Below are 26,610 nucleotides of genomic sequence, written 5' to 3' on the forward strand. Positions count from 1 at the left end.
ATGTGGTACAATCGTTTTAGTGAATATTTAATATAAGAATGATTTGAGAATAATCTAATTTTTTCATGTATTTTCATCAAAAAGTCAAATTCTAGATTTGTTATTGTTGCGTTATATGTAGATGATTTAAATCTTGTTGGAATTCTAGAAGAGTTTGTAAAAGCCACAAATTATTTAAAAATTGAGTTTGAAATGAAATACGTTGAAAAAAAAATTTTGTCTTGGTCTTCGAATTAAACAATTTTCAAATGGAGTTATTGTCCATTAGTCAACATATACATAAGAAGTCCTGAAACACTTTTACATGGACAAAACTTATCATTGGAGTACTCAAATGGTTGTCCAGTTACTTGATTAAAAAAAAGACCAATTTCACATTTAAGAAGATGATAAAGAAATTCTTGATCTTGAAGTACTATGTCTAAATGAAATTGGTGCTTTGATGTATCTTGAAAATTGCACACGACCATATATTGCATTTTCAGTTAACTTACTAGCAAAATATAGTTATGCGCTAACTCAAAGGCACTAGAATGAGGTCAAACGTATTCTACGCTACCTTCGTGGAACGACTGACATGGGATTATTTTATCCAAAATAATCAAATCCTTAAGTAGTTGGTTATGCAAACTCGAGTTACCTTTTTGATCCGCATAAAGGAAAATCACAAACAAGATACCTGTTCACGTGTGGAGGTACAACTATTTTATTGAGATTTGTTAAGTAAATATTAGTTGGTACTTCTTCCAATCACTTAGAGATTATTGTAATTCATATAACAAGTCGGGAATGTATTTGGTTAAGATCAGTAATTTAACACATTTGAGAAAAATATGATTTATCCACAATCAAAGATAGCTCAACAACATTATATGAAAATAATGATGCTTGTATCACACAAATCAAATGAGGCTATATCAAAGGTGATAGAACCAAACATATTTTGCCAAAATTATTTTATACACATGAGCTCTTAAAAGCAGTAATATTGATGTCAAGCAAATACGATCGTGTAATAATTTGACAAATCTATTCACAAAAGCATTACCAATTGCAACATTTAAAAAGTTGGTACATGATATTAAAATGCGTCAACTCAAATATCTTTAATTGTAAACTATTGAAGTTCTACATAATTTTGAGGGAGATAAAATTATCATAACGTTGTCTTTTTTTCTTTTTCCTTTGCTAATTTTTTTCCACTGGGTTTGTCTTTACAAGATTTTAACAAGGCAATTCTAAAACATTCCATGGTACACAAGAATATTGTACTCTTTTTTCTTCACCGATAGATTTCTTTTCCTTCAAATTTTTCCTTGACAAGGTTTTAACGATGCATGTTCTTTATGTATGATCATCCAATGGAAAGTATTATAAATGCATATTTGAATTTGGTGGAGACCATTTGGTTTCCACCTCTTAGAATTCTAACTCATTCATGTACCGACTTTTAGAATTCTCATTCATGTACCAACTATTAAAATTCTTAAATTAATCAATGTATCTCATTAATTCATGTACCATCTCTTCATATTTATTATTCTCTTATGCATATAAAAGGGTGTCTTGAGAATTATTTGTATAACACAATAAATTCAAAGATATTGAGCTCCTGAAGAGTTAAGTTTACATTAATATATTTCAATTGTCTTGTCACTTCTTTTTAGTTTTACAATATTTCTTTTTTATTTTTATAGTTTATATTCTTTTCCTAATTCGGAACGATTAAGATTTTATAGGAAGATAGGGATAATTTATTATATTATCTTGACGGTATTTATAAAAGGTATTAATATAAGTGCATAAAGAACTCTAATTAGAAAATAAAATAAAATATTATGCTAAAAATTTCAAAATTATGTACAGCTGAAAAGCGCTATTTGCTATGTTTTTAAAATTATCATTCCATTGTCTTTAATGTGATATTATATAATTAAAAAATAATTAACATAAATAATGATTATTAAAAGCAATTAATAGAGTTTTTTTCTTTATAGTCCTATTTGTAATTTAGTTAATTTGATGCAAGATGAGTTGGACCCAAAGAGCCTTTTTGAGGTGCGAGGAGACAGCTCTCTCTCTCCTCATGTTCCTTATGGTCTTTTGCAATCAATATATGCTCGTCAAATTAGGGAGCCCAAAAGCAAAAGCAATGGATGATAGCCCCAACCTCAGGCCACCATAGTTTGAAATATTACTTGTTGAATTGTTAAAGGGAGATATGGTTATTAAAATATGTTTCATTTCCAAATAAGCATGGATTCTGCCCAAATTTCTTAAAAGAATAAAATCAATGCACATGGTCAAATAAACTGAATTGAGTACAAGAAGATATGGGAAATTATATTACTCAAAAGTGACAAGTTTTTTTTCTTTGTATAATTCAAAGGGTTTCAATTAAAACATTGATTAGTCATTTTGAATCACGGCCTAGAGAAGGCTTAAACTTTTCATGGGTTGTTATGCATGATATCAGAGTCAATTTTAAACAAAAGTATTGAGTCATGCATGGGGAAGGAAAAATGTTTACTCTCTACGATAATCATTCAAATGTGCTCCAATTGTAATTTTGGTTTTTTTTTTTCCTAAGCAAGTAAGTATATTTCATTAGAGAAGATGATACAATAGGAGGGGATGAGGTTCCCAAAAAATACCGAAAAACAATAACAACAGTACAAAGTGGTGGATAAAAAAAAAAAAAAAAGAGTTTTTGCGACCAATTTCTTAGTTTTAATCTATATCCCACAAAGAAGATGATATCTTAAAAGACGGAAATAAGATGTTCGTAAAAAATTATGAACAATGGAACCACCACTAGTAGCGGTGGAACCTCCACTGAAAGCGGTAAGAGTGGCAGGTACACTGTTGCTTGTTGTCTTGAGATGAGTTTTGAGAGATTCACAGTCCCTTCTTCGAGATCAAGGTTTAGGAAAAACGATAACATAGTAAAAAATTCGACATCAAGTGGACTGATATGCTAATCATTTGCATTCTAGCTCCCTCGTGATGGCGCGTGGTAGCCACGCGCCGGTATGATGGAGACGGGGTGGCCCAGACCTGAAAGATCTCGGCGAGACGAAGTTGCTGGTACGACGCGTGTAGCCCATGTGTGGCATGGGCTGTTCATTGTACTTTGCCTAAAGCGTCTCCTCACCTTAGAGCATTCTTATTAGGTTCGCCATACTCCAACTTTAACTAAAATTTAGTTAATATTCCCCTTAAAACTTCCACATGGGATTAGGTATTGGTATGTAAATTTGATTATGAGCTATAGTAACTCAACAAATATGTTGAGCTATAGTAACTTACCCAAATGGATTTTATATTATTTCTCACTCATTTGTGAATTAATTTTGTATATATTTTAATATCTTGTATTTGAAAATGAAGTTAATTTATGTTGATAGATGGGTTTTATGTATTTTAAAATATAGATTGTTGGAAATTATGAAAATAAAAATAAAAAGTATTTAAAAAATAAATAATGCATTAAATAAGTAGATAAAAGATTAAAAAAATATTATTATTTTATTATTATAGAAAGTGAGATCGCTAATTCAATGTGCAGTTCAAGTTTTGAGTGATTAACCAAAAGCTAAAAAGTGGCATATTAGTCAAACTTGTCTAAAACTTTTCCTAAACCGATGAAAATGCTCATGAGATCAAAATCCCATTCACATAGTTTGAAAATGGTGACTATATAAGCAGATGTATACTTATAAACACGAATGTGTTGGATATAAGTTGTTGATATTTATATAAGAGATAAATATTCTCAAGCTGCTATGTTCATTTTATTTTCTATTGTTAATGTTGTCTCCAAAATTTTTACATATTTTTAGTAAAATGCCTCTGATCCACTAATCTTAGGCTGTTCATGCTTAGTTTAGGACTACTTTATCCTACCAACTTGGGAATAAGTGAACAACCTCATTTTTTTGGCTTAGAAATGGTACCCGATCGATGCTATTTTTCCTGACTAATCAGCATAAATAATATGTGTGTGTGTGTGTGTGTGGGGAAAGGTCTATGGACAAAATTAGCACATGGTTGATATACGAGGTCAAGAATTCAATTTTTCATTAAATTAATTTGTTAGTAATTAACTTAACCAAAAAATTAAGAAAAAAAAAAAGCATATTATATGTCAATGTGAATGTGGTGGTATCATTGTTTTATAAAAACATGTGTACTGCTACTACTTGCTTAAGTTAAGCTTTAAACTTAGGCTGTATTTAGTTCTTAAACTCAGTTCAGTATAATTTTAAGCTGAGTCTAACATCCAAACACCCAATTTTCAAATTACTAAACTCATCTCAACTCAAAACCTTCTTACATGTGGGACTCATAACCTTTTTTAACTTAAAATATCTTTATACGTGAGACCTACATAACTCCCCTACTACTCAACTCATTACTATTCATTAAGAACTTAGTTTAGCTGAACTCAACTCAACAAATTAGGGGCTTATAAATAAATAGCAATATATATATATATATACATATATATATATATATATATATATATCCAAAATTGTCCAATTCACATACATCTATCCTAATGATAGTTGGCTTATAAGCATGTTTGGATCAGCTTCCATCATTGCCTCAAGTATCTTTTTCTTTCGTTCTTTCAGAATCTTCTTATTTTATGAGTCAATTGGAGCAGTTGGTTTGCCAAAGAGTGGTTCAATATTATTGAACAGCCCCATGTGAATACATGACCTATACGGTCATGTGTTGAACTTTCCCATATAATTATTATTATTATTATATATTTTTTGTTTAATATTACAAGAAAAAAAAAATATTTGTGACGAATTATTTTCAACAAAAATTGACTCATTATAATGAAAAATGGTTATTTTGATCGGAAATAAATAATATTACTCATCCAATTGTATAGGTTGTTGCAACCTTCAACGTCCCTTAATTTATTCACTTTTACAAATATTAATCAATCCTATCAAAGCCGAAAAAGAGTTGAATTGATGATTTTTTTTTTATTCGAATATTAAATCGATCGTTCCTTGTGTATATCCTGATTTATGTGCTAGTACTACTGCTGCTGCAGGTGCATGTACAAGGATGGAGTGCATGCAGACATATTAAATTCGTTTTATTTTTTTAATGAGTAATAATATTGTTAAAGTCAATCTTGAAATTAATCTACGTCATATATACCGATCGAGATACTTAATAATTAGATGATCATGCATGTATTCTCGTGTGTGTATAATATATATATATATATATATATATATTATTATAAAAAAATTACTTATTTATGACTAATTATTTTAAAAAAAAATATTTATTTTGATTAAAATAAGTCTATTTTTATCACAAATAATCGTTATCATTGTAAATAATCTATTACAAATGCTTGTTTTTCTTATAGTTATATATATTATATAAATACTGTAAAGTACTTGAAAAAATTTTAGATTTAATTTTAACTAATATTATAGGCAAAAGATTCGACTCACACTTTTCAATATTTTTATATGTTCTCAATTTAATGAGTCGTCCTCATTAACTAATTAATGAATGTTTTAAAATTTATAGTAATTAATCTGCCAACTATATATGCATGTAAACTCATGTAAAGATATTATTATTTTTCCCCTCAAGCGGTCGATGGTGGATCTATCTAATTATTTCATCAGTCTTGGAGATCGGGTGAAGCCCTATATATCATGATTTTTTGGTGCTTAGATCATTAACAATATAGAAAAGAACCAAAAATGAAAAAGTGTGGCCCCAATTGATATAAACCGCGCGAGCCTCCTACTCCACAAAGTATGGAAGGTATAAAACACACACAGATACATGCATGCATGCATGCATACATGATATATACATATATATATATATATATATTTGTTGTGTAAACTGGCCACTTTTAGCCACTTAAAAAGTAGTGCGGCAAAAAGACATTTTCTTGCAGTGGCCTCAACTCCATATATATATATATATATATATATATATATAAATTTTATTTATAAGTGTCGCACACCATAGACCACCTTTTTTATTATTTTTTTTAATTTTTTTTCTCTTATCAAATGTGTGGTATATAGATGATGAGTAGATCGATAAATTCAATTGTTTTAAGAAAAATAAAACCAAAATAAATTTAAAGAAAAAATTTAAAAAATAAAAAAAATTATGGTGTGTGATGTATGAGACTTATGAATAGGAATAATACTTAGGTATATATTGGAGTAGTACTTAAGCTCAGTGCGGTAGTCTGGCATATTCTTGGTTCTGGGTGGCCCAGGTTGAATGTATACAAGCATGCATGGAAGATGGATTACATGACATTGGGTGGTTTGCATCATGGGGCTCTCAATTAATGCTTTTTGTAATGGGAAAAGAAGAAGAAGAAGAAGAAGAAGAAGAAGGAGGGTGGTCCTCCTGAAGATCACTTTCATGGGTTGACTTAATCATAACCCAAAATGCAAGGTGAGGCTGTCAGCCAGCTCTGATCTGCACAACTCACATTGATTCATACATCTAAACCAGCTTAATTTCCCTGAAGGTGAAAAGAGAGCGACCTCCATTCACTTGGGTCTTATTCTTGAGAGTAACATTGTGCATCTTTTTATCATTTGGTGGAGGGGACCCTTGATCAATTCCACACACACTCTCACATACACATACATAGATACTTTAGATACTGATATTTTCTTTTATTTATTTTTTCTTGTTTGCCTGACAAATGATGATCATATATGAATATTGGGAATTGGCCGTGATTGCTTCTTTTTTTTTTTTTTCTTTTTCCAAGGGTAATATTTTATGGGTATAGTTAAAAAAAAAAAGACAAATTTATATTTATTAATAACATGGATGATGTAACTGGTCTGCCGGACCATTTCATGCCTTTTGATGTCTTTTTTGGGGCTCGTTTTTAAATAATTAATGACAATGCCAATCTAGCTAGAGGACATTTTCCCAACATTGATTAATCTTAAAATATGGTACATGACCTTAAGCTTGAAACAATTAATCTAACCCATTTCATTATATTAAAACCATCTCAACTAAAACCCACCTATCCTTCCCCCAAAATAAAATGTTCACAGCTGTTTCTTTCATCTTGATTTTAATTGGAAATGTGGTCTTAAAAAAGTGATATTTTAATTGACCATAGAGATCATATAAAATTATATAGTGCAGGCTTGTGAAGAAAAAGAGAAGCGATGGTACTCATCAACCTGTTTATAAAAAGTTTTGTGTTGAATATGGAGCAAAAGAAAAGAATGCTCATTTCTCCATCTGATCACTGGTGTTTTATTAAAGCTTATCTTCCTAATATTGACAGTGATTGGCATAAGAAGGTGGCCAATTAATTACCTGTGTATCTTCTTTAATGTGTCGCAAGTACTGAATTATTTTGCATTTGGTTTGTATTATTTGTAGCTTGTTTTCGGGCTCGTTTTGGATGGTAAGATGAGATGAGAGAATATGAGATATTTTTAGATAAATTAAATAAAATATTATTAAAATATTATTTTTTAATATTATTATTATTTTTATATTTGAAAAAGTTGAATTGTTTATTATATTTTGTTTAGAAATTTGAAAAAGTTATAATAAAGATATGGGTTGAGAGTGTTTTTATATCCAAACAGAACATCAGTCTCTCATTACAAAAAATAAATAAATAATAAAAACTAGTTTTTATTATTCCTTGTTTTTTATAATATCTATGGATCACTTATCCTTTCATTGTGCTAATTAACAAAGAAATTAGGTTCCTTACACACCAAGTGATCAATAAGACAATCATCCAATATTTGTTCTTTAATTAATAGGCAAAGAATGACAAATCATCTTTTCTTAATCAGTCAATATTCCCTTTAAAAAAACACTTACAAGAGGTAAAGCAAAAAAGTCTGTCTGGACAACCTCATCCATCCCCATGTTACTTACACATCCAATCTATTTTTCCTTTATAATGAATGGCATTTCAATTAAATACTCATTATGACCTTTTCAAACCAGATATATGAAAAAAGAGCCTGGCTAAGTTTTTATAAAAAAAAAAAATTTAATTGTAAACGATTTTATATATTAATACGCATATTCATTCAATGTGATTGATCAAAAAGTATATTTTATTATAATTTAGAATATAAAGATAATAACATTAATACATAAATTAATACGTAAACTTATTTATATATAACAAAATTCTTTCATCAGATATATATATTATATTTTATTTAATTTTTACTCACTTTTTCTGTTACAAATTCAAAAAGCTTATATATAGCAAGGATACTGTATGATTGTTGAGATGTCTCTAACTCTCTCCATTGCTAGCTGCACCAATAACAACTTTTTATTTAGTTATTTTGTAATTTATTATCTATGTATTTGTTTCGTGATATGATTCAAAGTGAAAGAGGCATGCAGGCCGTCTTGTCAACAAGACTAAGGAACCGCTGTTGTAGTACTGCTATATATACCACCACCATATATAATTGGAGATTTGGAAGACATCTTTGTCTGAAAGTTCATTGTCAGCTTGTTTCCCAATGTCGTCTGCATGAGTTCCTCTTCCGATGAATAGCATCGATCCACTGGTACAAGTACTACGTGGAGGGGTCCAGATTGCATCATACCCTCCCGCCCTTTGTCTTCTTGGCCTTCCTTCTTTTGGATTGGCTTTGTCTCCCTCTTCCAACCACCCTGTACCCTACGGTCCCTACCTAATATATATATATATATATGAATATGGTAGTACGTGGCTTGACTTTATTTTTTTATTTTGTCTATTTAATTTTTTTTACTTAATAATTAAAAAAATAATTTTTATTATATTGATATATTTACTTTATTTTTTAAAAATATTTAAATATGCTAAAAAAATAAAAAAAGAGATTTATATTCGCGGGCATGCCCAACTATCAAAGCTGGCCGGTACATTGGCACTATTCATGTATATATATAGAGAATATTTTGAGTGCAGATCCCGAAATTAAGCGTCTTGTTTTAGGTGAATTTAATAAAGAAAATATTGTTAAATACACAACTTTATTTTATATATAATATATATTTTATTATTACTTTATTTTAAGGGTTCGTTTAGATACAGAGAAAATTTCACTCATTTCATCTTATTATTATAATTTTTTTAAATTTTTACATAAAATATAATAAATAATTTAATTTTTTCAATTTTTAAAATAATAATAATATTAAAAAATAATATTCTAATAATATTTTATTTAACTCATCTAAAATTATAACATCTCATATTATTTTATTATTCAAATGAGTTCTAAATAAAAACATTTTATAAAATAAATTATACTCCTATAATTACTTTATAAAAATATCTTTAATTTAAAACAAAATTATAAAAAGATTGTATGTCATATCATTTCAATCTCAACTCTCTATTCAAACTAGAGAGAGCAGCGTTAAGGCAAGAGGACAGCAAGATAGAGATGCATACATGCATGGAATTATGACAATTCATTGATGCATGTGTGATTTGAATGGCACTCGTGATCTAACTGTAGAGTAGCGTTACATATAGGTATTATCAGAAAATAATTTATATACAATATTTTACGTAATTATGTTTTAAATGAAGAGTATTTTTATAAAATATATTATAAAAATAACATTTTTCTTTTATAAAAATATCCTTTTTTTATAATATTATTGTATAATATATTTTATAATGTGTTGCGAATATATCATTACTCTTGCTAGAAATTACACAATTTTTTTTTTTCTTTTCTGTTGGAATTATTCATCACAATTGCATACACATCTTGGGTTTTCGATCACAACTAGTTATAATGTCACTTGCATTATTACTCTGATCAGACAATAATGATGTGTTTTGACAACAGGACAAAAACATATAAACTTTTTTATATAAACTCCACATTTCAGTTCATTTTCATATAAAGTATTGAACATTTCACTTCTTTAAAGACCTAAAAATCAATATTTGAGTTGTAATTTAGTTGTTCTTCTGTGACTTTCTTTTATTTATTGTTTTACTTTAAAAACATCATGTTTTTTGGATTTAAAATATATTTTCCTAAATTTGTTTGAGTTGGCACTTGGCAAGAATCTATTGGCTCTAGCGTGGCATTATTAAAAGAGAAATATTTTAGATACAAAGAAATATCATAAAAATAAATTTACAAATTGATGTAACTTGATATAATACGTTAGATTGTAAAATTATTTTTATATCTTGTTTGAATGGTTAGATGAGATGAAAAATTTGTGAACAATAATGAGATAGTGTGTGAATAGTAGTAAAATAGTTTGAATTAAGATTTTTATTAGGTTTTGGAAATGAAGAAATAAAAAGTTGAATAAAAATATTATAAAATTAAAATATTGTCAGAATATAATTTTTTAATATATTTTTTTATTTTAGATTTTGAAGAAGTTGATTTTTTTTTGTGTATTTTATATAAAAGTTTGAGAAAATTGTAATAATTAGATGAAAAAACATGAAAGATAAATTGAAAAATATTTATGTTTTAGTAATATTTAGACGTTGAGATAAGATCAGATAAGACCAACTGTTTATTTAAAATAAATTTTATTGTAAAATAGATTTAATGTATTATATAAAATTATATTAATTTGTAACTTTTGTTTTGTAGAATTTCTATAATTATAACATTTATTTTAATAACATGCGGTAAGATTCCGGTAATGGTTCAAACCAAAGAACGTGAAATGAGATCATTTAATATGAGTACGAATTTAATACTTTGCCCATAATAGAAAGGATTTTATCTTATTTTATCTTATCATTACAACTTTCTCAAATTTTTATATAAAATATAATAAATAATTTAAAATTTTCAAATATCAAAATAATAATAATATTAAATATTATTATAACAACATTTTATTCAACTTTTATTTAAAATCATCTTATCTCATCTCATTACACTCTCAACTCATCTCATTTTATTATTATAATTTTTTTAAATTTTTACACAAAATATAATAAACAATTCAATTTTTTCAAATCTTAAAACAATAATAATATTAAAAAATAATATTCTAATAATATTTTATTCAACTCATTTAAAACCATCTCATCTCACAATCTAAACGAGCTCTAAGTCTCATATTTATCCATTTTATCCAAAAATAGTAGGCGACACATTAAATATAATTTTTATTAAGGAAAATATTTTAATTACAAAAAGATTACACAAAAATAATATCATAAATTGATGTAATTTGATATAATTCGTTATATTATAAAATTATTTTTATTATATCATATTAAAAAGATTATTTTTATTAAGAAAAATACTCTGACTTCAAAAAAATTATATAAAAATAATATCATAATTGATGTGATGTGATATAATTTATTATATTATATAATTATTTTTATTATAAAATAAATTTAATAAAATTACATTATAAATATATCTGTACACTTTTCCTATTAAAAATAAGCACAGAAGTAGAAGATGCCAACCAGATTAGACATTGCCACATCTTTAGGCTGTTTTTTACGAGTCCCTCGTACAGTCCCACACTCCCTATCTTGGACAGACAGAGCACAGAAAATGGAGAGAGAGAGAGAGAAAGAGAGGAGACGAGAGACACAGACAAAACAGGACATCGCTGTCCAGCCCCTGCATGCCTCGTTCAATATATATTTATAATTATTTATATATATATATATATGTAGAGGTGCTCTCTACTCTTACGAAGCACTGTTATCTTTTTCTTCTTCCTTTCTTCTCTCACCAATTCGGGGCTCCGAGCCCCGAACCCCAGGTACCCATTCTCTCTCCAACCGGATCTTTCTAGTTTCTTGATAAATTCTGTCCTCGCTGTTTTCGCTTACTTCTTGGGTGTTTCCAGCGAAGCCTTTGGTAATGTATTCGGCCATTCACTCGCTACCGCTCGATGTCGGGCACGGCGAGTTCCAGGGATCTCTGGACGGAACGAACCTACCCGGCGACGCTTGCTTGGTCCTCACTTCGGATCCGAAACCTCGGCTCCGGTGGACTGCGGAGCTCCACGAGAGGTTTATCGACGCTGTGACCCAGCTCGGTGGCCCTGAGAGTGCGAATACTTTGAACTAGTAGTCTTATAATATCACTGTTCTTGGTCGTGGTTGTTTTTATTTATTGTTTAGATATTTTTTTCATGGTTTTTAGATTTTTGTGGTTTTTGATTTTGTTTTGGCTACTGGGTTCTTTTCACTTGCTTGAATCTTGGCGCTTAAACGTGTTTCATTTTTTGGATAAGATGTTTTTAATGCGTTACTTTTGGATAACGGTGTATTATTTAGTGTTGATGGTTTTGGATGTACTTTTTGGTTGTGCCGAGTTTAGGTGATTATAGGAGTGTGATTTCCATTCTTGGCAGGCGAGATTTCTTATTGCTACCTTTTTCGTTTTTCTTTTCAAGGTTGACAGCATGTTGTCCGTCAGTATTTGTATCTTTGTCATCGTTATTTTTTACCGGTTCAGTTGTTTTGTGAGTGTACCTCATGAATTATGACCATCTTCACTCTGATTTCTGTCAATTATACCCCTCTCCCTCCGGAGTACTACACAACCATATACAGTACTCTTATGTTATATAATGATGATAATATGATATTGATGCTTCAACGAAGCTTCGGCTTAATTTTTTTCCACAATTGTTAAACATAATTGTTAATGTACTTCATTCCAAGTTTCTCGGATACTTCAACAATGTGAAGTACCACCACAAGGATGTGTTTTTGGAACCGTTTTAGTCAACATAGTGTTGGTCTACATAGTTTAGCTTCAAGACAAATTAGAGTAGCTGTAGGGCTTTTATTTTTTTGTTTTTGTTTTTGTTTTTTCCCGTGGTTCAATGGTTTTATGGGGATTTTGAGCAAATCCTTGTGTCCGAGTTTGCAACCTGATTATGCTCTCTCTGTTGAATCATTTCAATAAAACTCATATTATTTGATATAAGTTCTTGTCATAAAAAAATTAAAAATACCTATAAAAAATTCATAGCAAATTAAAAAAAGAAAAAGAAACATAAATTAAGTTTGTCTACGTGATTAACATAGTTTCTTTTGTATATTTCCTGTGTACATGTAAAGCCCCAATAGATTATCCAAACCACATGGCCTATATTCCAAAAAGACTAGTCGATGATACAATTAGAGCCCCATTGGAATCTTATAAAGAGCAAGAACTTCTCATTTCCAAGTAATGTAGGATCTCATACACTACCTACTCTTATCCTTATCATATGGGGTATCACAATCTACCTTTTTAAATTACCGACGTCCTCGTTGGGCCAGTCTGTTGTAGGTGGCACGGCTTAAGTCCTACATTTCTGGTTGGTTGGGATATACTCTGATATCATTTGTAACGCCCCAATGGAAGACCCAAACCACATGATCTATACTTCAAAAGGATTAGTCAATGATACAATTGGAGCCCTATTAGAACCTTATAAAGAGCAAAAACTTCTCATTCCCAAGCAATGTAGGATCCTATATGCCACATACCCTTATCCTTATCATATGGGGTATCACAGTACGCAAGGATTATAATTTTTTTTTTTTTTTTTTTTGGGGGGGGGGGGGGGGGGGGCAATTTCCATGTACATTAAATTTTGAGAAAAAAAAGGGAGAGTTTTAAATTATAAAAAAATTTTGGGGGGCCATTGGTGGCAGGTTCCTAATTATATCACTGAATTTTTTTCCCAGCCTGGCTCTTGAGTTCAAAGGAAACATATTGGGACTTATGCTGAAAAATAGATTTGAAGATTGGAAATATCCTAGTTTGGGAAGTGGGATATACCCTCCTACTCCAGTCTTGATCACCTAGAAATTCTACTGATTAATCACTAATCGAAATATGTGAAAACTAAGTTTATGAACATTTGTTCAGGCTTATGGTATTCGGTGCTCGATTTGTACACGGTGATTTATATTGAACACTGCTGAGCACATCTGCTTTTGTTTGGGCAGTACTTCTGTCTTATGGCAGCTAGTTTCTCTTTGGTTTTAATGATAAACTGTTGGGTGCCATGTTTATGTGCTTTGCAGAAGCAACACCTAAGACTATTATGAGAACAATGGGGGTAAAAGGGCTCACCCTTTATCACTTAAAATCGCATCTCCAGGTTTGTTATTATTATACTCTCTTCTCCTTGAGCCCGATCTTCCATTTGTTTTCCCTTTTTTTGGAAAAATGATCCAAAAAATTAAGGGGGAGAGAGATGTTAAGTGTTTGAGACTTGGATGATACCAAACATCTGTAGCACACAATTCTGAACTCAATAGTTTATCACGTTTGGCTACCTCCTGGTCTTTTCCTGCACCATAACATATGTTTATCTGGTGTTTTGTATATAAAGCTTTTTCAGTCCTTGATGCCCTATTCTTGCAGAAATACCGCTTGGGGAAGCAATCTTGCAAGGAATCTATTGAAAGCTCTAAGGATGGTATTTACCTTAATCTTACTTACAGATTTAATTTTCCACACTATTATATGTTATGCCCTGCCCCCTCCCCTTCCCACCCCCCCAAAAGGAAAGAAGCATTGTTTGTTGTACAGATTTTTTAAATGTCTTGACAATTCCTTACTAAATAGAATGAAACTACCAGAATATATGAGAATGTCCACCAAAAGGAAGAAACTTCCAAAAAACCCAGGGAGAACTTTTGGGCATATTTTGTCATGTAATTGAATAAGATGAAAACTCCATATTCAGCAGGTGCATGCCTGGGTTTCTTAGATAGAAGTTCTCACTTATATATGTTCTTTTCAGGACAGTTAAGATTTCTGTTAAATGCTCTTTTTATTTTGATTTGTCTTCTTCAGCAGCATTTTTTTTTCGTAATGCATATGTTTAGGTTTCAACAATATGCATGTCTACAGAAATTCTGGAAAACTACTTCTTGTCAACTGTAAATTACTTATAAAAACATGGGGGGGGGGGGGGGGGGGGGAATTTGTTGGAAATTGGAAGAAAATAATATTTGCCTTTGAAGATGATACTGGTGACAAGTATTGGCATTTTAATTTCTTATTGATTAATTATGGCCTGCAATTGGAATTGCAGCTTCTTGCATTGCAGAAAGTCAGGACACTAGTGCATCTTCATCGCCATCTTCAAGAATAATGGTGCAAGATTTGAATGAGTATGCCATCTTTTCCGTGTTTCTACCAGAACTCTTTAATCTTCTTTTAGGAAAATACTTTTGGCACCCACAAACTGATACCCAATTTGTTATATGCTACCTAAACTACCAAAGTAGAGACATTACACTCTCAAAATTATAATGTGCACTCTCCGTTAAGATCCGACAGTTAAGATCGTGGCATATTACTTATTTATTGCCATCTTAGCAGCTAGAATTGGGCGAGATGGTCTCTTTGATAAAAAGTGTAACTTGGATGGTGCAATGTCTCTACTTTGGTAGTTTAAGTATTACATAGAAAATTGTGTATCATTTGGAGGGTGCAAAATGTATTTACTCTCCCTTAGTGGTTACAGAACATCTAAATCCTATCTTGACATGACGCTGCACTTTTATCCTTCCGACAGCAGTTATCAAGTTACCGAGGCATTGCGAGTACAAATGGAAGTCCAACGAAGACTGCATGAGCAGCTGGAGGTTGGTTTTCTTTTTTTTGTCTGTCCCACTATGAAATGCAGCTTATTAAGTTTTAGAATAGTATTTAATGACTTTGACCACGCATGGAATTCGTTACCCACATGTATGCGTGGCCATAAGGAAGTTAGATGACAGAGCTTGTCTAGCATCTGGTCATGATTCTCAAAGTCCCATCGTTACTCTTGATCAAGGGATCCTACCACCTTTGGACAAATACAGTCTCTTCCAAATAGCAAATCGGCACTCAAATCTTCTCAATCTCTTCCAAATAGCAAATCGGCATTCAAATCTTCTCAATCACGCAATCTCAAATAGACTGTCTTGAAAGAGGCATCTATGGGGGAGGCCGAGGATACCTTGCATCCCAAAATGGTAGCCAGACTGTCCACACTAGAGACATTACCCACAGGAACCAACTCCGACTTAGTTAAATCTGTTTTCAAGCCTGAAGCAGCTTCAAAACATAAGAAAATGGCCCTCAGTTTAGAGATGAATCAAGTTTGCCCCACAAAATATCCGGGATCATTTGCAAAAAATATGTGAAATGTTTAGCATATCAAGATTATTTACTCACACTGAAAATCCATATAGAAAATCTCCATCAACAGCAATTGGTAACATTTTGTTTGAGAGCCTTCATAAAGATAATGAGAAGTAACGGTGAAAGGGGATCTCCTTGTCTCAAACAACGAGAGTTGCTAGAAAGCCAATACAGAAAAGCGCACTGACAATGTGCTATCCAAGTTCATTTCTCCTTAAAACCACTTCTCTCAAGCAGATGATGAAAGAAAATCCAAATTCACTTGATCATAGTCCTCAATATCTAGGGGTTGACTCAAGTGAACCCCTAGGGGTTGGCTAAGTGGTAAAGGTCTTGAGTTTGGGGGTATGCTCCCCCAGGTCTAAGGTTCAAATCCCATTGGGTGCAAACAATCTCTAGGGGCTATCGGACTGGGGGATTTTCCCTTAAATTACTCGAGGTGCACTTGCAGGAAACTCCTTGCCGAGGGCTTTTGCACCCCCGGGATTAGTTGGGATGCTGTTCCTAGACACCCGGTGCCAATAAAAAAAAAAAATATCTAATTTGCAAAGCACCCTGGCTCTCATCTTTCTGGTACTATCCTGGGCTAAGCTCCAAAATAGCCAGCTTATCTAGGCTACTTCAGGCATGCATTTTGTGTGTTCGAATGGCTCTATAGTTTCTGTCACTAATCATATTTATTTTACTTTGTGAATTGCACTTTCTTCGAATGACCCCAAAAATCTTTTACTTCATCTTGGATAAAACTACCCAATAGTTGAAGATACATGCATAAAGCTTAGTGTAAGCTAAGCGTATCCAATGCAACTTACTGAACAAATGTGCCCTTAACCTGACATACACTGTATTTTGACTCCTTTTATATATTTGCTACCTAAGTTTTCAATTGCTTTGCTGAGCCAAAAGACGCATATGTATGCATAAAAAATATGGGAAGGCCATGCCATGAAGATAAAAAAGGGAGTGCGGTGAGTGGAGAGTTGAGAAAAGGTGAGAGAGAAGCATGAAGGCCCCGTTTTGTGACCGTATGAGATTTTGGTGTAAATGGACGCAAAATGGATCCTTTCTACCTAGCATAAGGTTATTTATAATGAACTCCATTTGCTTTGCCTGAGCATATGTGCTGGGTGACCCATGATATTCTCTCTAAGAATGAGAGGCGTCTAGTGGTTTACTAATGGGCGTTTATCTCGTGAATCATGTATACAGTCTCCTTCAAAATCCCCCAGGCATGGCATACAGCATACTGATATACTATTATGTCACATTTGTCCACTTAGATGCCCTCGTCTTGAGATCCATGGCGTAAATAAATTGGCTTGCAAAGCATTACTCAACGGTTTTCTTCAAAGCAGGTGCAGCGTCATCTGCAACTTCGGATTGAAGCGCAAGGCAAATACCTGCAGTCAATACTGGAGAAGGCTTGCAAAGCTCTCAACGACCAGGTTGCTGAATCTGCTGGGCTTGAAGCTGCCAGGGAAGAGCTCTCAGAACTGGCAATCAAGGTTTCCAATGACTGTCAAGGACTGGATCCTCTCGAAACCATGAAAATGCCCTCCTTGTCGGAAATTGCTGCAGCTTTAGACAACAATAACACTTCCAATCTGCCTGCTCGAATTGGCGACTGCTCTGTTGAAAGCTGCTTGACATCAACTGGAAGCCCAGTTTCTCCAATGGGAATGGGTTTGAAGAAGAGACCAAGGCCCTTATTTGGCAATGGAGACTCATTGCCCTTGGAGGGTAACATGCGAGATATAGAATGGATGATGACTAATATGGGATGAACAGTAGGATATTTCCTTGATCAGAATGTGAAACCCTATTCTTTTCTTACATGTCTTGTTGATCTACATGTTCCAACCTCTGTCAACTGTCTCATCAGTGGTCTGTATATCCTTGAATCAGATATTTTAAATGCGGCAAATGCCTTTATTTTATAGTCGAAAAACTACATTACTTCTCCATCTTCTACTCTAAGCTTTTAGTAAATGATGTGAAATTATCCATTGTCCCAAAAGTTTAGGCCGATAAAAATAATAAATTTTATTATTTATTTTATATTTTAACATTTTTCTTTGCGTGTGAGTTAGACTCCCCTCAATGGATGACTCTGAAATATTTGATTATATGAGATATAACGTAGAGTCAGGGTTCGAATTAAAGATCTCTGTTTTGATATCATGTAAAATTACCACTTGTCTTAAAAGTTTAAATTGATAGGAAGATGTAGATTTTATCATTAATTTTATATCTTAACAAATGAAGGTTACGCAGCCACATTCAAATATTGATGAATCTGACACTATTATAGAATCATAATCTTATAGCCACTTGAGAAAGGAGAGAATCCATATGAGATGTTCCATTGAGGTTCAGTTTGGATTGAGAAATACTCTCAACCTATCTCATCTCATCTCATCGTTACAATTTTTATAAATTTTTACATAAAATACAATAAACAATTTAATTTTTTCAAATTCTAAAATAATAATAATATTAAAAAATAATATTATAACAATATTTTATTCAATTTTTAACTTTTCTCTCAATTCATCTTATCTCAACGTAATATCCAAACCTAACTTGAGTCTCTTTCACGTTAGCCACAAATTGAAGTGAAGTCCATATAAACTGGGGTTGCTTTAGCGAATCTATAGGTTGTTTCACTATTAAGCCATTTCGAATATGAACTTTTTTTTATCTAAAAAAGTTTCTTTTGATTTTCTCTTAAGTGCGATTTGAATACAGATGTGAGATTTGTTTGGAGAGAGAAATTTGAAAGATGGTTTCAGAGTGTCTTTCACAATGACAATGTCATGTGGGATCTGGGTTGAAGGTTATGTGAGATTTGGCTTGAGGGATCGAGCACTAGTGGTTCAGAAGGTAACCATACTAACAGCCAGTCAATACGGTGCGTTGGGGATTAATAAAACGGTGCGCAATAAGGATGTTTGGGTTTAATGAAACGTTTCGTTTTAAGTTGTTATAGGTTATAAAGAATAAGTCGGCGCGGCGTCATTTTGCTTCGGGATGGAAATAGGAAGTTTTTCACGAGTCTGTTAGTTACTTCTGTTATTGTTTTCTATAAAAAGGGGGATGTAAAGAAGGCATGTATGATCTGATTGAAATGCCGTTGTAAGGAGCTTAGGGATTGCTCGAAAATTTCTTAACTAGTTCAAGAAATTATGTGATTCATTCTTGTGTCATAATTCTTTGATTAACTCCATTACTATTTCTATATTCTCTGCTATGCACTCTGCGCAGTAGTTCTTGTAGATCTGGTTCGTGAGTTCGAAGGAGAAAGGAGTTCTGGTGGATCTGGTTTGTGAGTTCGAAGAAGGAGTAAGGAGGTACGTGACAATTGGTATCAGCAGTAGGCGATCCTTGCAATAGAGATCGTGATGGCAGAAGGAACACATGGTGCAACTAAAGGTCAGCAAGATGCATCTCCAAAACTTTATGAAGCAGTACAAGTACAGCTTCAACATCATCAACACTCTATCACGGGGATAATAGAAAGGTTAGATCAACTTTCTGATATGTTGAGATCTGTTGTGGAAATTGTGAATGAAATGTCTCGTAGTGATAGGGAGGTGTCTGGAGATAAAGATCAGCCTCCTAGGAATCATGAGAAAAGAGGTGTCTTTCAGAAAGGGTTTAGGTTGGATTTTCCTCGTTTTACTGGTCTTGATCCTGTGGGATGGATCTTTAAAACTAATCAATACTTTGATTGCTTTCAAATACCTTTTCATCAGAAATTAATGGTGGCATCACACCATATGGAGGGTGAGGCATTGGTGTGGTACCAAAATGCCTTGGATTCGGGCCAATTTAATTCTTGGGAGACCTTGGTGGTGGCTATGCAAGGTAGATTTGGACCATCAGCATTTGATGATCCAATGGAGGCCTTAATGAGATTAAAACAAACTAGTTCTGTTAGTCTCTATATCACACAATTTGAGGCATTGTTTAACAGGTTGAAAGGTTTATCTGATAGACATAAAATGAGCTGTTATATCAGTGGGCTAAAAGATGACATTAGAGTCCCTGTCAAAATGTTTAATCCAATGAACTTAGGGGCTGCTCTTGGGTTAGCCAAGTTATAAGAAGAGTATGTTTTGTCTTCAAGGAAATCTTGGAGGCCAAATCCTCATTTTGCTGAGAAATGGCCAGTTAATCAGAATGCACTTAAAGACTTTAGTGATGAAGGCATCAAGAATGCTCTTCCCTGGAAGAGAGTGAATGCTTCTCACATGGATGAGAAGAGGAGGAAAGGGTTATGTTTTCATTGCGAAGAGAAATGGAACCCGAATCATGTTTGTAAGAAGACTAAGGTTTACTTTATTCAAGGAGATGTTGATGACTTACATCAGTCTAATGGTGAAAAGCCTCTGTGTATTGAAAATGCTGAACAAGATCCTATAGATGCTGATGCCTTAGAAGTATCTGTCAATGCTATTTCTGGCTCTATCAGTGCGAATGCCATGAGATTGTATGGGTGTGTAGGTTCTTGTGATGTTGAAATCCTAGTAGACTCTGGGAGCACACATAATTTTGTGGATCCCTTAGTAGTCAAGGATGCTAAATTGATTGCTCACCAAGCCTCTACTTTGCAAGTTAGAGTGGCCAATAGAGAAAAACTTTTGAGTCAAGGCAGTGGTGTGGAGACTTTTAAAATTCAAGGCTCAAGATTTTCTGTGCCCTTCCATGTTTTGGCTTTGGGAGGTTGTGATGTTGTCCTCGGGGTCCAATGGTTGAAGACCTTGGGCTCTATTACTTGAAATTTTCTTGATATGTCTATACAGTTTGAGTGGGGTGGTAAATGGTGAGCTTACAAGGTTTAAATTGTGCCAGTATACAGATGATGTCTGGTAAGGCAGGGTTTAAGTCCCATTTTGTGAATAAACAAGGTTGGTTCTTGCAGTTATTGCCTGTGAAGCAGTAACAGGTAGAAGTTTGTGCAGAAAGACCAATGACTGACTTACTTGAAGAGTTCAGTGATGTATTTGATGAACATGTTGGCTTGCCCCCAAGAAGAGCTTTTGACCATCCAATCAACCTCAAGGAGGGGGTTTCTCCTATTTCAGTTCGACCCTACAGGTATCCTCATTATCAGAAATATGAGATTGAGAAAATTGTCCATGAATTGCTGCAATCTGGTGTGGTTAGGCCAAGCCAAAGCCCTTTCTCTTCTCTTGTGTTGTTGGTTAAGAAGGTTGATGGCACTTGGCGTATGTGCATCGATTATAGGGCCTTAAACCATGAAACTATCAAAGATAAATTTCCAATCCCTGTTATAGATGATTACTTGATGAATTGTTTGGGGCTAGAATTTTTTCAAAGATGGATTTAAGGGCTGGATACCACCAGATTCGTGTGAGAGAGGGAGATATTCCAAAGACAGCCTTTCGAACCCATGAGGGCCATTGTGAGTTTCTAGTGATGCCATTTGGACTCACTAATGCCCCTGCTACTTTTCAAGGTTTAATGAACCACATTTTCAAGCCTTTTTTGAGAAGGTTTGTCTTGGTTTTCTTTTTATGATATCCTTATATACGGTAAGGATATGGCTGAGCATTTGTTGCATGTCAAGACTGTTTTAAGTACATTAAGACAGCATACTCTTTATGCAAAAATGTCGAAGTGCAAGTTTGGAGTGCAAGACATTGAGTATTTAGGCCACATCATAACTGGGGAAGGAGTTAAAACAGATCCAGCCAAGACTGCAGCTATTGTTAATTGGCCTGTTCCTAAAACTTTGAAGTCCTTGAGAGGATTTCTAGGATTAACGGGCTACTACAGGAAATTTATAAGAGCTTATGGGACTATAGTAGCTCCTTTAACAACTTTATTGAAGAAAAATTCTTTTTGTTGGAATGATAAGGCTGCTGTTGCATTTGAGTTGTTGAAAGCAGTTGTTACCAATCCTCCTGTGTTGAGGTTACCTGATTTCACTAAAGTCTTCACCATCGAGTGTGATGCTTCTGGTTTTGGTCTTGGGGCAGTTTTGATGCAAGAGTCTCAACCCATAGCCTTTTATAGCAAAGCTTTGAAGGGAAAAGTCCTGCTATTATCAATCTATGAAAAAGAACTTCTGGCTTTGGTATCTGTTGTTCAGAGATGGAGGCCTTATCTCTTGGGTCATCCTTTTAAAATCAAGACTGATCAACAAGCTCTTAAGTTCTTGGTAGAACAGAAAATTGGTACTGAGGTACAACATAAATGGATTTCAAAACTCATTGGTTATGATTTCACAGTGGATTATAAAAAGGGCAAGGAAAATCTGGTTGTTGATGCCCTTTCCAGGAAAGATGAGGAAGAACAAGCTGTGGTGGCTATGATTTCTTTTCCCACTCCCTTGTGGATTGAAGAACTTAAGCAGAGTTATTCTTGTTTTCCTGATTATGTTGATTTGGTTCCTAAATTACAGCAAGGGCAGTAAGGTCCAAAATATTTCTCTACTCAGCAAGGGTTGTTACTCAGAAAGGGCAAAATAGTTGTGGTCCCATCTTCATCTATTTTGTCCAAGATCTTGCAGTATATTCATGAGAATCCATAAGCTGGCCATGTTGGTTATCACAAGACTCTTCAGAGAGCATGAAGGGATTTTTGGTGGCCAGGTATGAGAAAGGATGTGAGGAAGCTAGTCAAGGAATGTGAGACTTGTCAAGTCAGTAAAAGTGAGAATGTGAAGTATCCTGGCCTTTTACAACCCTTACCTATTCCTGATTCCCCATGGTTGGATATATCCATGGATTTCATTGAGGGTTTGCCCCTTTCTAATGGGTTTTCTGTAGTGTTGTCTGTTGTGGACAGACTCACTAAATTTGCTCATTTCTTTCCTCTCTCCCATCCTTACACTGTAGTTAAGGTAGCTCACATTTTTCTTAATGGTGTTTTCAAGTTGCATGGCTTACCTCGATCCATAGTTTCTGACAGAGATGCAGTTTTCACAAGTTCTTTTAGGAAGCAGCTGTTTCTCTTGCAAGGTGTTTCTTTGGACTTTACATCTTCATACCATCCTCAATCTGATGGACAAACAGAAGCATTAAATAAATGCTTGGAGGGTTACTTGAGATGTTACTGCAGTCAACAACCAAAGGAGTGGACTTCATGGATGGCTATGGCTGAGTGGTGCTATAACACTACTCTACATTCTTCCATTCAGATGACTCCTTTCGAGGCTCTTTATGGTTATGGTCCACCTAAACTCATCTCTTATGTGCCTGACATTTCCTCTAATCATGTTGTGGATCAGCAGTTGAGAACAAGAGCTGAACTGTTGAGTTTGTTGAAAGATAACATGGCAAAGGCACAGCACAGGATGAAATTTTTTGCTGATAAAGGGAGAACAAAAAGATCCTTTCAGGTTGGTGATTGGGTTTTCTTACGGCTTCAGCCTTATAGGCAGAAGACTGTGGCTATGCGTCATAACATGAAGTTAGCTCCAAGGTTTTATGGGCCATTTCAAGCTCTGCAGAAAGTTGGCTCAGTAGCTTATAAACTGGATTTGCCACCCTTATCCAAAATTCACCCCGTTTTCCATGTGTCTTGTTTAAAAAAAAAGCTGGGGCAGCACATCATTCCCTTACCAACTTTGCCTCCCACTAATTCTAGTGGTCACTTGCAACCTGAGCCACGGGAGATATTGGAGAGGCAAATGCAGAAGAGAGGTAACCATGCCATGACTGAAGTTTTAGTGAGTTGGGTGGGAGATGCTTCTGAGGATTCCTCTTGGGAATGTCTTTGGAAATTGAGGCAACTTTATCCTCATTTAGTAGCTACTGTATTGTAAATGGTGGGATTTGGGTTGAAGGACTTGTGTGCAAGTCCTTTAAGAGGGGGAGAATGTCATGTGGGATCTGGGTTGAAGGTTATGTGAGATTTGGCTTGAGGGATCGAGCACTAGTGGTTTAGAAGGTAACCATAATAACGGCCAGTCAATACGGTGCGTTGGGGATTAATAAAACGGTGCGCAATAAGGGTGTTTGGGTTTAATGAAACGTTTCGTTTTGAGTTGTTATAGGTTATAAAGAATAAGTTGGCGCGGCGTTGTTTTGCTTTGGGACGGAAATAGGAAGTTTTTCACGAGTTTGTTAGTTACTTCTGTTATTTTTTTCTATAAAAGTAGGAGAATGATGTAAAGAAGGCATGTATGATCTGATTGAAATGCCGTTGTAAGGAGCTTAGTGATTGCTCGAAAATCTCTCAACTAGTTCAAGAAATTCTGTGATTCATTCTTGTGTCATAATTCTCTGATTAACTCCATTACTATTTCTATATTCTCTGCTATGCACTCTGCGCATTAGTTCTTGTAGATCTGGTTCGTGAGTTCGAAGAAGGAGTAAGGAGTTCTGGTGGATCTGGTTCGTGAGTTCGAAGAAGGAGTAAGGAGGTACGTGATAGACAAAGTCACTGTCAAATAGGTTTTGCCTTTTCAAAGGAAAGGAACAACATCTTCAACTTTTTCAGTGGAAAGGAGAAAACGTCTTCATATTTTCGAACCCCTTCCCCTCACTCATCTCCGTCTACGCACTTTGTTCCCAAACTTGATTTCCCTACGTGCCTCACAGTCCATCCAAGGCCAACCTAATTTGCAATTTCAATTGCTCAAGAAATGAATTAGAGATGTACCTAGGAAAACCCCGCCTGCAAATTGCGTGCCCAGGAGAAGAAAGTTTTCGTTCCATCTGTAAAAGTAGAGGGAGACTCCAGAGGCAAAAGTGCTCACTAGTAGAATTATCAAACACCATATTTTCACCAGAATCAAGTGCTTCGAGTGCAAATCTACGTGTAAAGGACATGTTTCACACCACCAACTGTACGAATGACTTGTGACAATAAAGAGATGGCACTAGTTACCCTGGAGAGTCTCCGATACTTAAGTCAGTAACATAGTATGAGAATAAGTGTATGTAAAGATGAAGTGAAGTGTTTGTTACTTCTCATAGATTATTTATAGAAGGACATGGACATGACGTGATGACAATTGACTCTAATTACCATTCTCGTGTGCGTATCCTTCATGATCACTTACTAATCGGGGAAGATGCCAGTTGGGTTGAAGCTAGTGTAATAGGAGATGCCAGTTGGGCGGAGGTTGCTGGCCCTCGCTGCTCTTTGCCTCCTTCAGAGGCAGTTGTGGAGATGACTAAGCGCTTGAGGAAAATGTTATCTCCGGTAAGGCTCTTTTCCATACACATTTTTTTGCTTGTGGGGCGCCTGTTATCCTTTGTGCCTGTTATATCTTTTGCTTGTCTAGAGTTTAGCTAGTCCTTTGTGCTTGCACAGAATGTGGATGCTTTGACATCTTGGATTATAGATGACAGGGCCCACTTGAAGGAGAAAGTTCATGAGTGGCGGAAGTTCTCTTATTTTGCCAAGCAAGAGAACGACCGCCTTAAAGCTGAGAGGGACTATCTACAATGCTGCTTGGAGCAGTCGGATGGCTACGCTCACTCCTTGGAAGCACACCTTGACTCTCTTTGTGAGGAAGTCGTGCGGCCTACGTTCTAATCTCCTTCGCATCCAAACTCTCCATGCCTGTGATAGTTTTGCCTTGCACATGGCGGAGATGGAGAAGGCTACTACCAGGGCAGAAATGTTGCGCCTGAGGAGGGTGTTGGAGTCGACAGAGCGATCCTGTAACACTCCGCTCCTTCATTCTTACGCACGCTCCTTCTTTTTGATGTAAGCAAGTTCCAAGGAAGGAAATTATGTAACACTTTGCCCTTCTCTCCAGTGACTGCGAGTCTCATTATGCGTGCTGAACCTCGATGACGTGTTTCTAAAGATATTATGTGATTTCTAAAGTACGCCCAGTGTTTTAAATGCACTGAAAATATTTATATGAGGTATTTTCAGTGTTATTGAACTAAGTTTGATTTTAAATAAGATAATTATAATATTTTTGAAGAGCTCCAAAAATATTATAATTGTCGAAAATCATTTTAATATCATTTATTAAAATGATTTCAGCTATTTAAAATATTATGAGATTTAAATTATGTTGAAAGCTTTAATTAATTAAATGGTTTATTCTTTTAAAGATATTAAATAAGACTTCATCATTTTATTAATGATGAAGGAATATTATTTTATAAACTAAAGTTTAGTTTAAATAATATTTTTCCTTAATTCCTCTCAGTGCTTTTAAATAAGTTAATGTTTATGCATTTTCAAATCAGTATTTTAATTCCCTACCGTTAGATCGTTTTGAGGATCCCAAGATGAGGGACTGGATTAAATAACCAAGCCTCTCTCTTTCTCCCTCACTTTTCCCTTCCCTCTCTCTCTCCTCCCTCTCTCTTATGTCGCACGCTGCCCCTCTCCTAGCCATTTCTCCCTCAGCCCAACCCGGTGCCGCCATGCGCTCCTAGCCTCACCTCCACCACCACCGGTAACCCCTCGCGCTGGTGAGCTCCTTCCC

At 34.2% G+C, this 26,610-nt stretch overlaps 1 protein-coding gene across 3 annotated transcripts; it reads left to right on the plus strand.

Moving 5' to 3' along the window:
- The first annotated feature begins 11,590 nt into the window (after nt 1-11,590).
- Nucleotides 11,591-18,137, plus strand: LOC121236323 (protein PHR1-LIKE 3-like). Of its 3 annotated transcripts, none has more exons than XM_041132779.1 (7): nt 11,591-11,801; nt 11,880-12,087; nt 14,066-14,142; nt 14,409-14,463; nt 15,085-15,163; nt 15,571-15,640; nt 17,537-18,137. In XM_041132779.1, exons 2-7 carry the CDS (start codon nt 11,898-11,900, stop codon nt 17,963-17,965), a joined length of 900 nt encoding a protein of 299 aa, XP_040988713.1. In that variant the 5' UTR covers nt 11,591-11,801; nt 11,880-11,897; the 3' UTR covers nt 17,966-18,137. The 3 variants fall into 3 exon arrangements, with proteins under 3 accessions (XP_040988713.1, XP_040988715.1, XP_040988716.1); XM_041132781.1 differs by having other exon boundaries at nt 11,591-11,796; nt 11,884-12,087; XM_041132782.1 differs by having other exon boundaries at nt 11,591-11,796; nt 11,884-12,087; nt 15,574-15,640.
- The last annotated feature ends 8,473 nt before the right edge of the window (nt 18,138-26,610 follow it).

Source organism: Juglans microcarpa x Juglans regia, chromosome 1D (assembly GCF_004785595.1).
Source record: "Juglans microcarpa x Juglans regia isolate MS1-56 chromosome 1D, Jm3101_v1.0, whole genome shotgun sequence".
Lineage (NCBI taxonomy): Eukaryota > Viridiplantae > Streptophyta > Magnoliopsida > Fagales > Juglandaceae > Juglans > Juglans microcarpa x Juglans regia.

Excerpts from the sequence above, each read along its gene's own strand:
- LOC121236323 (XM_041132779.1), top strand. The coding sequence starts at position 11,898 with ATGTATTCGGCCATTCACTCGCTACCGCTCGATGTCGGGCACGGCGAG. Across the intron at positions 12,088-14,065 it reads CCAGCTCGGTGGCCCTGAGA|AAGCAACACCTAAGACTATT; the intron begins GTGCGAATACTT and ends TGTGCTTTGCAG. Across the intron at positions 14,143-14,408 it reads ACTTAAAATCGCATCTCCAG|AAATACCGCTTGGGGAAGCA; the intron begins GTTTGTTATTAT and ends CTATTCTTGCAG.